Raw genomic sequence first — 14399 nt, 5'->3', positions numbered from 1 at the left:
GCTCCTCTGCACATTTATTTTCTTTCGACGCTCCCTTCCCAATACAAAGGGGATGCACACAATTCAGACATGATGAATGCCAAAGGCATGCAGTGTGTTTTTTAAATACCTCATTTCAATGCCTGCTTCATACCACTGAAAAAAATCAAGAATCCGTGAACGTATTTAATAAGTCACAACTTCGTTACGCGTAAACGTGAGAGGGTTGAAAAAAAATGTTTCTTTTTTTCTATTTCACTCAACTTGGGCCAAAAAGCTTGAAAAAATATAGTTTCAATCACGTCAGAAAAAAATTTTTGAACTCCGCAAATCTCGAAACCGTTCCTCGGCAGCCCTAAAATACAAGTATATCGAGAACGGGGGGACAAAGCTAAGAACAATTTGTCTCCTGTTTTTGTATTATCATAGTGGAAGGAGCAGTGACACAGCGTCTGTTGACACTAGCCGTGTCCCCATCCGAAAGTCTGACTAGCCGCAGTCATAGGAATAATTTCTAATAACCGCTTGCAGACGCGACTACCGTAGTGCAAAAAGGACTCACCCGCCTTCCCCCCAGCCACATGATTGTGTTAGGCTAGCCGATGCGTTATCCGCGAAGCCATAGGTTTTTCAGCTCTGTTTGTTCAAGAAGTGGTTTTTAGGCAAGCATAAAAGAGGGAGCTGTTGTTGGTGGTTCGCGGCGTTTATGGGCTGCTTAGTAAATCAAAACATGACTCTGTAAACACCAGTGTTCGAACCCAAACTGCGTTGGCTGTAGGATTTGAGTCATAAGAAGTAAGCAATGACCGGTTGCGGTAATTTGCACGTGAGCCCTCCGGTCTTACAAGCAGTCTTTAATGGCTGTCGTAATGACAACAAGACGGCAGAGTGGTTTGTAGTTTCTGACACATCTTTGCGAGTTGGTCCCAACGCCTTATAACCAATTTCCTTTCCCGGAGAGAAGGGTAGAGAACGTGATAGTCGGAGATTTGGTCGAAAATCGCTAGGAACTCTTCGCTATCTACTAATAAAAACAACTTGTCACAAGCTTGGTTCTACGATGGCATTCCGGACATCACTCCCTCGATGCAGGAATGGGGGTGATGAGCTCTCACAGTCGGTCTCGGTGCGCCACAATTGGGTAATTCTGAATCTTTTAATGGTATTTCGTGGTATTTATAACTGACGATCGAAATATTATATGTACGGGAAATATTTACTCATAGCAGTGAAAAATAACTGTTCTCCCACCAAGTACAGTCCTCAAAAGTGTTAACAATAACGAAGAAGCGGGTGCCAGCCTATGCACGGAGCGGCAGATTACGATAGCCACTGGCGCATCTTCGGCGCCTGATAATGGGTGCTTCCGATGCAGGCTTTCTGTTCTTGGCAGCTCCTGCGCATGCGCATAACATCGCTGATTATCCTGGGCGCTGTAGCAAGCTGCCACTCTAGGCATACGCTGACACCTCGTTTTTTGTTGTTGTTAATACTTTTGATGACTGTACGTACGACGGCCATGTATAACATCATTGAGTATCACTCCCGGTTTGAATTTATTTCAGTACGACCGCCAGCTTGACTGGGTATTTTTTTATTACCAAAGGGTGCAGAACACTTTCCAACCAACCATGTTGGCTCATGGGCAGCGGCTCCATAAACTAAACCCTGAAAATTGAGCGGAGTAAACAAAAAAAAATGGCTCCAATCCACGCTGTGCATGTTGTTGAAAAGCAAAGCGTTATACGACACGCACAATGCCACATGCGACGTCACTTGAATTTACACACGTGGCTCTAGAAAGGGTGAAACCAGAGATTCTGCCATCCGTTACCTGGAATTCGCGGGGGCGCCGTCCCGAACGCAGCAGCGTCGGCCATGACCAGGCTCGAGTGGCGGACGCCACCTGCTGTAGCCCGCCCGTGCGTCGAAAAAAGAAAACGGAGAGGAGCGTGTTTCGATGGATGAGACAGCGGAACCCAGCCATCCTGATGTGCTAGCTCGGGGCTCTACCACCGCGCGACACAAGCGCAGACGCTGAAACAATTCGGCATGGGAGCTTAGTGATTCGCATTTATGCCGGTTAAAACTAGCTAGTTTACTAAGTTTCAGAATTGCAAAAAAAATTCACAGCATATCCACGGGGTGAATGATTATGAGTGGGCGAAGCTCCTGAGGGGAAATCATCGGTAAAACCGTGACTCTTCAGTGAAAGTTCGCCCACTACATCTGTGTCCGAACGTAACGTCTAGAAAGTCTCGCTTAAACCGCGCGTCGGCAACTTGGGGCTGAGCTCGCCTGATGCGTTTTGCAGACGCCTCACGAGCTCTCACTGCATCGGGGTCTGCCTGCCGATACGCGCGCTTTCTCGCCGCTTCCCGTTCTCTGACGTTTTGGAGATACTCTTCGCGCCGCAGCCGTGCCGCTTTGCGTACGGCAAGGTCCTCGCGCCGTTGCCGTGACGCTTGGGCCTCTCGTTCTCGAACGCTGGGATCTTGGCGGCGTCGTCGCGCAGCCAGACGACACGCTTCGGCCTCCCGCTCTCGTACGGCAGGATCTTGACGGCGGCGTCGCGCAGCTTCACGGAGCGCTTCTGCCTCGCGGGCTCGCACATCTGCAGCCTTATCCATCGGGCGACTCCGAGCGCGCGCCAACAGCGAACGGATTTTATTACAACGCTCCCCGCCATCTAGTAAACAATCCAAGAACTAAACTAGAGGTAGCCACGCCGTCTAGTAAACAATCCAAGAACTAAACTAGAGGTGGCTACATACATACGTCGAGGATGGACAGACCCACGCCCTAAGGAGCTTCGCTCCTAAAAGCTGACGGAACTTTTATAATCGCTATTTATCACAACCAGTTCATTTTCTCGCCTTTTGTAATACATGTTAAAACACAACCGAATTGGTATTCACCAATTTAGAAAACGGACACCCATTCGTGGCAAGCAGTGTGCGAAAGGTAGCGTTTCTATAGCGGCCAATGTCTGTATGTCGTCTCTGCCCCTGGTTTTCCCGCTCTTCAAACCAATCCTTAACCTATCTTCGCCGTACGACTACTTAATTTCGTTTGGTCCGTGCTACCTAGGAGGTGGTCTCGAACAAGTTAATCAAGCCTTGCGAAGGAAGCGCGCAATGGGCGCGAAGCTGTGCCAAAACATGCCCAAAACAATCGTCGCTAAAGCAGACGACAAAGCCGTACCGCCAACGCCCCGCCGGCGCGCAGGCACTTTCGCGCGGAGAACGCTAGGTAAATTCGCCGCGCCATCTTCAGTGTGCTCCGTGAACGAAACTCCCCGGCCTTCCGCCCACCTTCCGCCTCCGCCGCGTTGGGAGTTTCTTGTCCCGCACGCCACGAAAGAATCGTTGGCTGGTAGAGGCAGAAAGCTTTACTTTAAAAACGCTTCTATGCTATAGGCACACCTGAAAACGCAATGCCTAATCACCGCGAGTGTACCGGAATGTAGGAAGAACGTGAACATCAACCTAATACGCACCCGCCGCGGTGGCTCAGTGGCTAAGGCGTTGCGCTGCTGAGCACGAGGTCGCGGTTTCGATTCCCGGCCGCGGCGGCCGCTTTTCAGATGGAGGCGAAAAGCAAAAACGCCCGTGTGTGCGAGATTTCGGCGCACGTTAAAGATCCCCAGGTGGCCAAAATTAATCCGGAGCCCTCCACTACGGCGCGCCTCATCGCCTGTGTTGCGTCGGTGCGTAAAACCCCATAATCAATCAATCAATCAATCAATCAATCAATCAATCAATCAATCAATCAATCAATCAATCAATCAATCAATCAATCAATCAATCAATCAACCTAATACATAAGAAAGGTGACTCGAAAGACTTGAAAAATTACAGGCCGACCAGCTTACTGCTAGTCGTCTAAAAGGTACTTACCAAGGTAATTGCTAACAGAATTTGTGCCACTTTAGATTTCAGCCAACCTAAAGAATAAACAGGGTTTCATAAAGGCTATTCAACGATGGACCGTATTCACACGACCAGTCAGGTGATAGAGAAGTGCGCGGAGAATACTGAACCCCTATATATAGCCTTCATAGATTATGAGAAAGCATTTGACTCTTGTCCAAACCTCAGCAGTCATTCAGGCATTACGCAACCTGGGTGTAGACGAGCATTATGTAAGAATTCTAGAGGATATATACAATGGGTCCACCGCTACCATCATCCTTTATGAGGAGAGCAGTAAAATACCTATAAGGAAGGGCGTCAGACAAGGAGACACAATCTCTCCGCTGTTATTCACAGTATGTTTACAAGAAGTGTTCAGAACATTGTATTGGGAACAGGTGGGAGTAAGGGTTAAGGGATACTACCTCAGTGACCTCATATTTGCTGATGACGTTGCCTTGCTATGTAACTCGGGGACGAAAAGCATGCTTACCGAACTGGACAAACAGAGTAGAACCTTAGGCCTGCAAATTGCTATGCGGAAAACCAAAGTAATTATAAATTACCTCGGGACAGCACAGCGGTTTGAGATTGGTGGCGAGCCAGTGGTAGTAGTAAGCGAATATATCTACTTATGCCAAGTTGTGACCCTGCATCGCCACCATAAGGCAGAGATAATTAGAAGGATAAGAATGGGGTGGAGTGCATTCGGCAGACATTCTCAGATAATGAAACCATTGTTTCTGAAGAAGAAAGTGTATGACAGCTGCATCTTACTGGTACTCACCTACGGGGCAGAAATTTGGAGGCTCACTAAGAGCGTTCAACTTAAATTGAGGACGACTCAGCGAGCAATGGAACGGAAGATGATAGGTGTAACATTAAGGGACAAGAAGAGGGTGGAGTGGCTCAAGGAACAAACGCGTGTTAAGGACATATTAATAGAAATTAATAAGAAATGGACGTGGGCAGGGCATGTAATGCGAAGGAGGTAACCATTGATCATTAAGGGTAACAGAGTGGATCCCTAGAGAAGGTAAGCGTGGCAGGGGGCGACAGAAAATTTACGCCTGTTGGTGGATCTTCCTTTTTTTAAGAACAATATATACATACATACATGAGCTCAAGAAGTTTGGGGGGATAAATTGGTCGCAGTTAGCACATAGACCGGGATAATTGGAGAATAATGGTAGAGGCCTTTGGCCTGCAGTGGGCTCTAGCTAGACTGGTGATGATGATGATGATACGATAAACACCACCACGAGCATATAAAAACTTGTGGATCCTTTACTTTGATACTAAAGATTTGCAAACGAGGCTGAACATATTTTTATATCATCAACGCGCGAGGAAGCGTTGACTAACTAAGCTGCTCTGATATTTTCTGCAAGCATACCAGTCGCACCCGCATTCCACTCGTACTCAACCCCCGAGCATGCACCGCAATACTGCTCAAAATCTCAGGCATAGAAGTTTTTTTTCATCGAGAATCCACTCTGATACCGCGCGAGACAGTTATGTCTGCGAAAATGTGTACTCCTGGTCATATTTGTTAACGAAAAAATATGGCGTAGTAACACTGACGGTAGCAACACTGGACTAAAGCAAGTAGGAACACTGCACTACAGCAGACGTGGGAAGATATACCAGTTTCTGTTGATGCGTTTGAATCCGATCATTGCGCCAGAAAAATCTCGAACTTGCTATGCACCTATATATACAGGCAATCTGCCGTTCCTAGAGTCGGCTAGCGCCAGCGGTGGTGTCGGTAAGAAGGCCGGAGAAGAATGGAGCTGTGGGTTGGCAGACCACACCCAAGTTTCTGCTTTGCCAGCTTGCTGCAAATGTAATTAAGTCAGCCCACCACAGGAGCTATACAAGGTTATGCAGAAGAGGCCAAAAGGGCTCTCATTTCCCATTTGCGCGCTGTATCAACGGCACGAACCCGTGCGCTGAGTTAGTGCTTCATCGTACTTTCGCATGTGAAACTGAACGCCAGTATTTTTTTTTGTTGGTTGACTATTGTTGTTGCCCTAATTTTATATTATCGAGAGTGTAATGTTCGACCGGGCGTTTTAAGGTTAAGTGCACGAACTTCTCCATTGAGATCACGGAAAGGATATTTCCGCCCCTACGTTTGTGTGCAGTTCAGAAAACAGAATGAAAAAGAAGGTGATGTACACACGAGGCATTATGTACGCACTAAAATGAGTCACGATCACGTGTAAGTGTTCGTGTTAGTCCGTGTTAGACGTTGCTGAAATACGGTGCGCAGTCTTCCACTAACCTTTTTCGTTTCGGTCAAAAATGCGCTGGCTTTTTTTGTCAAATGCCCTGTACAAACCGCGCTGGGAGGCTCCTCAAGCTGGTTTAAGCTGCTTTCCCTCCCCTTCCGTCCCATTTACGTGGTACGCCAGTGATCTTGCCTGCGCTACCTATCAGCACAATAGCACACAAGTAACATTAACAACTTGTTCTTTTTGTAGGTACACCGAGTCGCACTGCCCACAAAGAGCCAAGTGGTTGATAGCCTTCGGACTGTTGGCCACCTGTGCCCTCCTCTCCAAAGAGCAAGGCATCACTGTCCTCCCGCTCTGCTTAACGCTGAGGTTGCGAGCTCTGTACGTCGTTTCGCAGAAGCAGCCACCGCAGCAACAGAGCGCTCTGCAGTCTCGCACGTCGTGTTACAAGCAGCTTTGGTAAGATTCTCCTTTTTTTCATTCTGCAAACTCACGTAAACGCAGTTGTAGTTCACGGGCGCAGCCTTGCGTCTTCTTGCGACCGTCCTCCCGAAACTGCTCAGCGCGCCTTGAGGAGTAAATAAACTAAAATGCGACAAGAGGATAAGCACTATAACCCGTTTTTCATCCTTCCCAGTACGCACCCCATATACTCAAATTTCTGAAAACACGCTCATAGACTCTACGGCTGTCTAAAAATGGTGTGACACGTAAACTACAATAAACTGCTTTAAATTAAGGTTGGCATAGCTTACATATTTCGCCGCCACGCTTGGGCTGGCGTTGGGAAATAGTGCAATTCCATCTACTTCAGTTCCAGGTCGACTGAAGAAAACAATTATCTTGATTCCTCTGTGATAGGAATCGGTAAAACACGAAAGTGAAATGTGCAGCGAAATCTTCAGCTGAGCATGATTTGCGGGTTGGCGGCTGTCTTGTGGGGCCGCTTGGCGAGCGACGTTCTGCTAGCGGGACGCGTCGGCAAAGGTGTAGCTGGGGTCATTTCCGTGACGGATATGACGTCAATGAAATCTTGGTGTATCCCGGCATAAGACACTTTCGTGCTAAAGTATAAAACCCGAAAACGAACAACCCTCAGTATAACGTTCTCTTTCGAACTAAAGGTTGCTTCCCCGCAGTAAGATTCTGTGTGCAGGGGGGCACCCTTTACAGACCACTTGCCTCGTTGTACCGGCGTCACTTCCGCGACGGATATGACGTCAGTGAAATCTGAGTACCCCGAGTATGTCTTTCGTGTTAAAAATAAGAGGATCGCAAAGTTTCGTGGGATGTTGAAATTATTTCACTGCCACGTTTCTTTGTGCAATTATGTTACAAGTGTGTACAGGCATATCTTGTAGTCACCTGGTGCAGAACGGCGTCGCAGTGTTGTAGGTCATGCCAGGACAAACGCCAGCTTAGATGTCCGTAATAGGGCATCTAAGACAGACGGAAAAGGAACGACGACGGAACGGACATCTAGATATAATACCAGGCCTTACCCGGTTTTTGCTTTTACTGTGCCATCTACGGAGTCTTCATAAAGTCACCAGCATCCGTTGTACCCAGGCCGTCTTATATTTTCCCACCTTACGAGACATGAAATGAATAGGACATCCCGCCTCCATTTTCTTCCGCCGCTGCCCTGGCTTTTTGAAACTCGAAAATCAGTTTGGTACTTTACTTTTTAGTTATTTAGGAACAGCCAGTCCCCCGGGCAAGATATCGGCGGCGTAAAACGTAAGCACTTCGCATGCCATCACGTATCGCTCTCCTTACGGTCTCAAAACCAACTTTTTTTTATTTGTGCAAACTCGCGATGTGTGTTGTTAAAGCTGTCATGATCACTTTGGGTAAAACTGAGAAGATGCTTAAATTAAACCATTATGCAATAACTGGGTATGCGCAGCTATTAACGGAGTTACAGCCGTTTTCTGCTGAGATGCACTGGCGAAGAAGTTGGCTTTTCAGCAACGCATTCTCGCTCGTGCGCGTTAAAAGCGCACGAAGCCGCTTAAAGTATCGCTTTAAAGCAGAAGACACATCTGAGTGAGAATTCTGAGATTGTGGGCGAGCATTCTGCCCTGGCGCTTTTCTCTACACATATATATATATATATATATATATATACGTACCTTTGCGTGGAGGCGCTAGGCGCTTTTAATATTAAAAAGCCCCACGGCCATTTAATATATACCCTGTATGGCTCACTTTAGCAGAGATGGATGGAAAGAATCCCGTGAGGACTCACGTCAGACTTCTTACGCATTCAAACTCAAACCCGATGAGATAACGAGTAACACATGTGCCTCCTGCATACACATTTAGATATATGTGTTAAATATATCTCGACATCTTGTCGTCAACGAAGAGACTTGATGGTGCAAGAAACAAAAAAGTGTACACCCTAAATAGCCTGACCTTAGCAACTATGAAACGCTATCGGGACTCGAAAGTACACTAAGGTGATTACAAATAAAAAAAGGTGGGAACAGGATTTATTTGTAGAAGTCCTCGTCCCTCGGGGCTATGAAAGCAATATCTCTCCTGAGTTCAAATCAAAAACAACATCGCCAAAATCGTGTTGGCTGTTCCCGCTGATGTGAGGCTGTGCAACGGACTAATGAGGGCTGGAGACTTAATTCGGAGTACCTTAGTGGTCTTGCCTTCTCTTTATTTTTCCTTGGCACGTCGACGATAGCGGACTAAAATTAAGCCGGCGCGAGGCTGATTTAAAAATCCCGTCTTTTTCCTCGACCAAAGCAAACATTAAGGGGAACTTGATTAATTGTGAAGATGAGCTTCTCTTTTAGATTTTCTATTTAGTATCGTTTAGCGGTAACGGGTAGAGAATACTAAAAATAAGGTCTTTTTGTGCACTCCTTTGCCCCTAGTCGTTAATGACCCTCTCCGCTTCTTCAATTTTATTCTGATCACAGCGGGCTTTTAACACTGCAGGGTGGCTTCTTTAGTAATTTTGTTTTAGGAGCAGACACGGCTTAGAGCATTACACAGGCTCGTAAATGGGCGACACAATTATCGACGGATTCGCTAACACACGCACACAGACAAAATCAACATAGCAGTGATTTCGGCTGCTTGAGCCATTGTATAACTACAAAAAACGACACAATAAAAGACAGGAATTTAGCATGACGACACAATTTGAAACTTTCACTTTATTTCCAGTCTAGGTTTTTACAGGCATGCTGAATTTGTATAAAACATATGTAATAAAATAAATTGGACAGAACAAATACTGACAGGGCCATTTACGTTATTCTAAAGGCAAATCGATGGTGAAAGCCTGAGCGGCGATGCATTAATTACAGATGCATGATTTACTTCTTTTACGAGGTCTCGGTTTCACATTCTGTGATGCGTCTACGAGGCGCGCATCTATTTGGACACATTGGCGGGGCATGTTGTAGCATTTTTGCGCGTGTAATGCCGCTAGCGGCGGTATTTTTCCGTCCACCATTGACGGTATTCTTTTTCCTCTTCTAGCTTTTACATAGGCGAAGGCGTCCTCGTACCCAGCTCCGTCGCCTCCGTCATGTAGTGGTATCGAGGTGGACGAGCGGCAAGCATAAGAGCTGCCACGGTGTTGACGACAAAAAGCCGAGAGCTTCACTGCATGATAAACAGATAAAGGCGAGAGATAAACGGCGAGAGATAAACAGCGAGGATACAGGAAAAGCATGATAGTCGGTGGGCAGAGCGACGCTCTCAGTTCAGTCTAATGCCGACTGACACGAGCCGCCGAAATACAGGATTTTATACACAGGAACGACAAAGGTTCCACCCCCTTTCAGCGCTTTGCATACGGACAGAACAAGTTATACAAGGTCTCGTGATAGCCGGCGCAAGTTGAGCCTGAGAGGGGGGAAGGGTGATCTTGCCGAGCGGAGTCTGTTCACAGAGTCAAGTCTGAACACGACCCCGCCAGAACCAGTTCGTTCCGCAATTTTGCGACAGCCGCGGGCGGCATGCATTGCCTCCGACGAGGGTCCGTGCAGCAGACACGCTCCGGCTCGTCGCAACTTGCGTGAAGGCAGACTTTGCCTGCAATACAGAACACTTCACTGCACTGCACCAATCTCGTAACACGCGCACACAGGGTAGCGGCTCGCTGAATCGTAACACGGCATAACTAGTTCACCAGCGACCTGTCTGTTCTTGTTTAGACAAATTCGCTTTCTCATTACCATTTTTCGCTTTATTTAGCTCAATTAACCGCGATCACTAGCAATTTCTATAGTGCAGTAGTTAGTTGGCTTAATAAGCTAAGTCACCCCTGTATTTCGGTCCCTTTTACACATTTTCCATTCTCGCGTAGGTAGATTGATTTATTGATCATGTGGTTTAACGCTCCGAAATTACCGAGGTTCTAAGGCGCGTCGTAGTGGGGGGCCGTGTGTTCATGTAACAATCATGTAACATGATTGTTACATGTAACATGTAACAATCAACAGTGCCTGTACGCATATAACATGTAAGAGTGGCTGTATGCATGTAACATGAGTACATATGACTGTATACTTGAGGGCAGATTCGTAATCAAATTTTGGATAAGATATTGATTTAACGGCAGAACACCGCTCGTTTTTTCCCTTCATTTTATTTTTCTCATTGTTGGTATGATTACTGCAAGTACCTAGAACTAGCCACAAATGTGTTTTTTTTTGCAAAAAAAAGTGCATCTTGTTACTCGGTGTGCTTCGAGCCACCGTGCAAGCAAACTGAGTGATGCGCCGCCATCAAAGTTTCCTTGTCACAAATTTTGTATTCTTTGAAACGCTGGACTCCGTCTCGATTCTTTTCAACCTATAGTTACTGCTGGGTCACCATGTCTGATTGACTATTGCTGGTTTGGTGTCGTCTCATATTTTAGCATTATCGGATTTCTGAGTGTCAGTTCTCGCATTTTCCTCATTTTTTTCTGCACTGCTGAAGAGTTAGTTGAGTCGTTCCCTTGAGCGGAACCTTTGCATATGCTTCTCATTATTCGTAGAGTTCTTTTAGTTGCGCTTGTACTGCTTCAAACCAATCGATATACGCGTTTTCATCAAGACGATTTATTATATAATTGTTACCTTTTGCCTTTTCAAGTATGGTTTTATGCAGGCGTCGCTGTAGGATATTCCAGGATCCTGCGTTTCTGTGGTGCGTTCTGCCTTTGAAAAGGGTGTTTAATTCTGAGCGCGGCTTGCATCACCACTGCAGCCACAGGTGTTCCGGGACGACCGCGCCGACTGCACACGGACTGAGAATTACTCCTTGCGCGTAGTTATAAGGATTTTAATATTTATAGGACCTAATGTGCCGCTATATTCGCCACTGCGCGCTATATCACGACGCTGTGCGCCTGAGCTCGTACCAGGGGCGCCCTATCATGTGAGATCAAAAAAGTGGATGAACGAGCGGAGTGTCGCTGCACACGTCTGTGAAATCGGCCACACTATGGGCCACCTTCGGAAAACGCTAGTCGAGCGGCTATGCACAAAGACCTGAAAAATTTTCACCAGAAATACTTCAAGGTAACTCTGTTTCAAAGTTATGTTCTGACTACCGACGTACACACTACAGACTACAGCCATATCGTGAGCTAACGATGTAAAACAACGGCTCGTCACGCAGTACGGTTGGCTGAGACGTGAAATGACGTCATTCTTTGAAGGTATTACGACTGTTGCGGCAAGTCTGAACCCGGCCTAACAAAGATTTAAAATTTTCTTCAGAGTTGACACGAAATTATCTACACAACGCGTCCTCTAAAAAGCTGGTCCACCCAATTATGTTGCGGTATCGCCTGTGGGTTCCAACCTATACGCATGGAAATAATGCGTTAGTCTTATTTGCCATTTTGACGGCAGGTACAGAGCCTACGTTTCCTTTTTTTCTTGCTGGCAATGACTTACCGCAATTTGCACGGAGGGAACGCATCATCGCGTTGTGACCACCTCTGCTAGGCGTGACTGTGTTTGCATGCTGCGAGGTTGCTCGCCGTACGGAGTCTACCCTCACAGGGCGTTACGCGCTCCACCTCGTAGTTTTCCATGCCTTTGTCACTTCAACCGCTGCTTTGTTGTGAAGCGCTAATGTACTTGGACTACAGGTGAATAAACACTGTGTTTGTAACTGGCGCCTGCGCCATTATCTAGCCGTTATCACTCCTTGATTTCGTTTTGTTGTTCGCGTCAACAGGTTTAGCACTCAAATACACCGAACAAATTTTTTAGCGAGTGTTCAATATGTTTAATATCCGCTTTAAGGAGGAGGGCTGAGATGCCTGGAACAGTTAATGAAGACGAACGACTTCCCCGCTAAAGACGGTAATGAAGTTACAAGCGGACGGATGAATTAAAACTAACTACCGAAGGTTGCACAACACGAAGGTACAGAATAACCAGTCGAAATTTGGATTTAAAATTTTTGAAACTGGGCGAAAATTACAGGAAGGCATCGAAATTGAGATTGATTCGTTGGAACCTGGCGTCAGCGATTGCCACCGCCAGCTTTTTAAGGTGCTTTAGTTTACACCCTTTTGACTCCCTCATCATACTCTGTGCGGTTATCCACTTTGATGTACACGCAGTATAATTTACATCAATATCTTCGCTTAGTGAGCCGTGACAGGCCCCTTTACCATATGTGCAATCCTAGTTTATGGGTTTCGCTTGTGTCCTGAATGCCAAAACGGAAACCTGTAAGAATTTCTGTACTCCCACGACATCAAAATTTATCATTGTCCAGCTCAAACTTCTCTCGCCGAAATTTTTGCAGTTTTTTTTTTTCATTTCGCAGTACGGCATTGGCGGGGGACACAGGCATTGCGCATTGAAGCAATGTTTGTTCTAAAATGTGGATTGTCCTGGTTGATGTGACCATACAAAGCTATGGCCGACAGGCGTGGTGAGGGCTAAAAAAATGAAACGGGTTTGTAGAACCCGTTTCATTCGAGGCGTAATTATTTGCTCGCTGCTAATTATGAAAACCGTGGCACCGCATCTATGTAAACAAATTTGCACTAGGACTGCGTTGTGAACCACATAATGCGTTTTTTGTACGTGTGCACTCCTTAGCTCGTTCGCGCTAACGAATGTCGTCCAACATGAGAAAAAACATTGTTTGATCCGTCAGGTGTGACGTCATCCTGCCTGGAAACTGGTCGGAAAAAGATACTGCGCTCACAGGGCTCCTCTGTCGAACCCCAGCAGATAATCGGAGACAGCACGATTAATTTCAAAAGTCTGCGATGTGGCACTCAAGATCAGAAAAATTTCCTGTCAGCGAGTCTCTATTCCCGGGAGGAAATAGACGGAGTAATAATTGAGCGCTGCGCGTGATCCACCGACATAGAGTGCAAAAAAGAAAACAGTTGCGACACTTTTCATAGCAGACACCCAAGATCTCTACTCTGAGCCAAGTTTACGGCATGCAGACGAATCAAGCGCTGAAACATTCTACCTTCTGTGTGACTAAACGTCTATCAACTCACAGCAAATTAATGTGATGATTAAGGGCGCCTTTATTCTTTGCTATTTCACTAACTTTGTCTGCAGATACGAGTGAACCGTGATCCTGCTGCATTCCAACAGTGTTTACTCTGTCCGGACTACTCAGAAAGTCTTTACTTGTTGTTTGCGTCAGCGCCTATTGTCATTTAAGGAATTACAATAAGCTTTTAGCACGACGCCACGATGCCGTCGACTATATTGAACATGTACGGACGCCAGCGCATAAGAGTAAAGACACTGTTGCCTCAGCGAATACGTTCCGCATTCAGGCGCATAGGACGCCAGCAAGATTAACGTGACAGCAGCTGTCATCATAAAGTGGGCCCAACAGAGTGACTTTTGATCAGCCCGCTTCCGGGTAGCAAAGTGCTGTTCGTGGCACTTACCTCGAAGGCTCCCGCGCCAGCGAACGATGAGGGAGGCACTGACGAGCCTAGCGGAACAAGAGGCGCTAGAAGCGCTAGCTAACGACTTCGCTCTGAGTTTACGTTCATGGCGGTGCAAAAAGCTTTCTGGCTGCAAACGGGACATCGTTATGGCATGGTTAAGCCTACGAGTTACGGAATCGGTTTATTTGTGTTTTTAGTAAGACGCTCTTTGATGCAGCGGCAGCAAAGTGTTGCATTGGCGAAGGCGTTACCAAACCGGACTCCGACGCCGTCGTCGTGTAGTGGTAGTGTGGTGGACGAGCGGTAAGCATAAGCGCCTGCCTTAGTGTTTACGACAAAAAGTCGAAGGCAAAACTT

General features: G+C 46.6%; 1 protein-coding gene across 1 annotated transcript in view; it reads left to right on the top strand.

Moving 5' to 3' along the window:
• Positions 1–14399, top strand: part of LOC144153892 (protein O-mannosyl-transferase TMTC1-like) — a 163974-nt gene that overhangs the window by 97397 nt on the left and 52178 nt on the right. Inside the window, exon 4 of the mRNA XM_077685647.1 lies at positions 6380–6592. Within this exon, the coding sequence (XP_077541773.1) occupies positions 6380–6592 (213 nt within the window). The remainder of the gene's footprint in view (positions 1–6379; positions 6593–14399) is intronic.

The sequence above is a fragment of the Haemaphysalis longicornis genome, unplaced genomic scaffold (assembly GCF_048455015.1).
Source record: "Haemaphysalis longicornis isolate Haplotype H1 unplaced genomic scaffold, Haemaphysalis longicornis Haplotype H1 scaffold_9, whole genome shotgun sequence".
NCBI classification, from domain to species: domain Eukaryota; kingdom Metazoa; phylum Arthropoda; class Arachnida; order Ixodida; family Ixodidae; genus Haemaphysalis; species Haemaphysalis longicornis.
The sequence above is the reverse complement of the archived record's forward strand: the minus strand, read 5'-3'. Positions and strand labels throughout refer to the sequence as shown.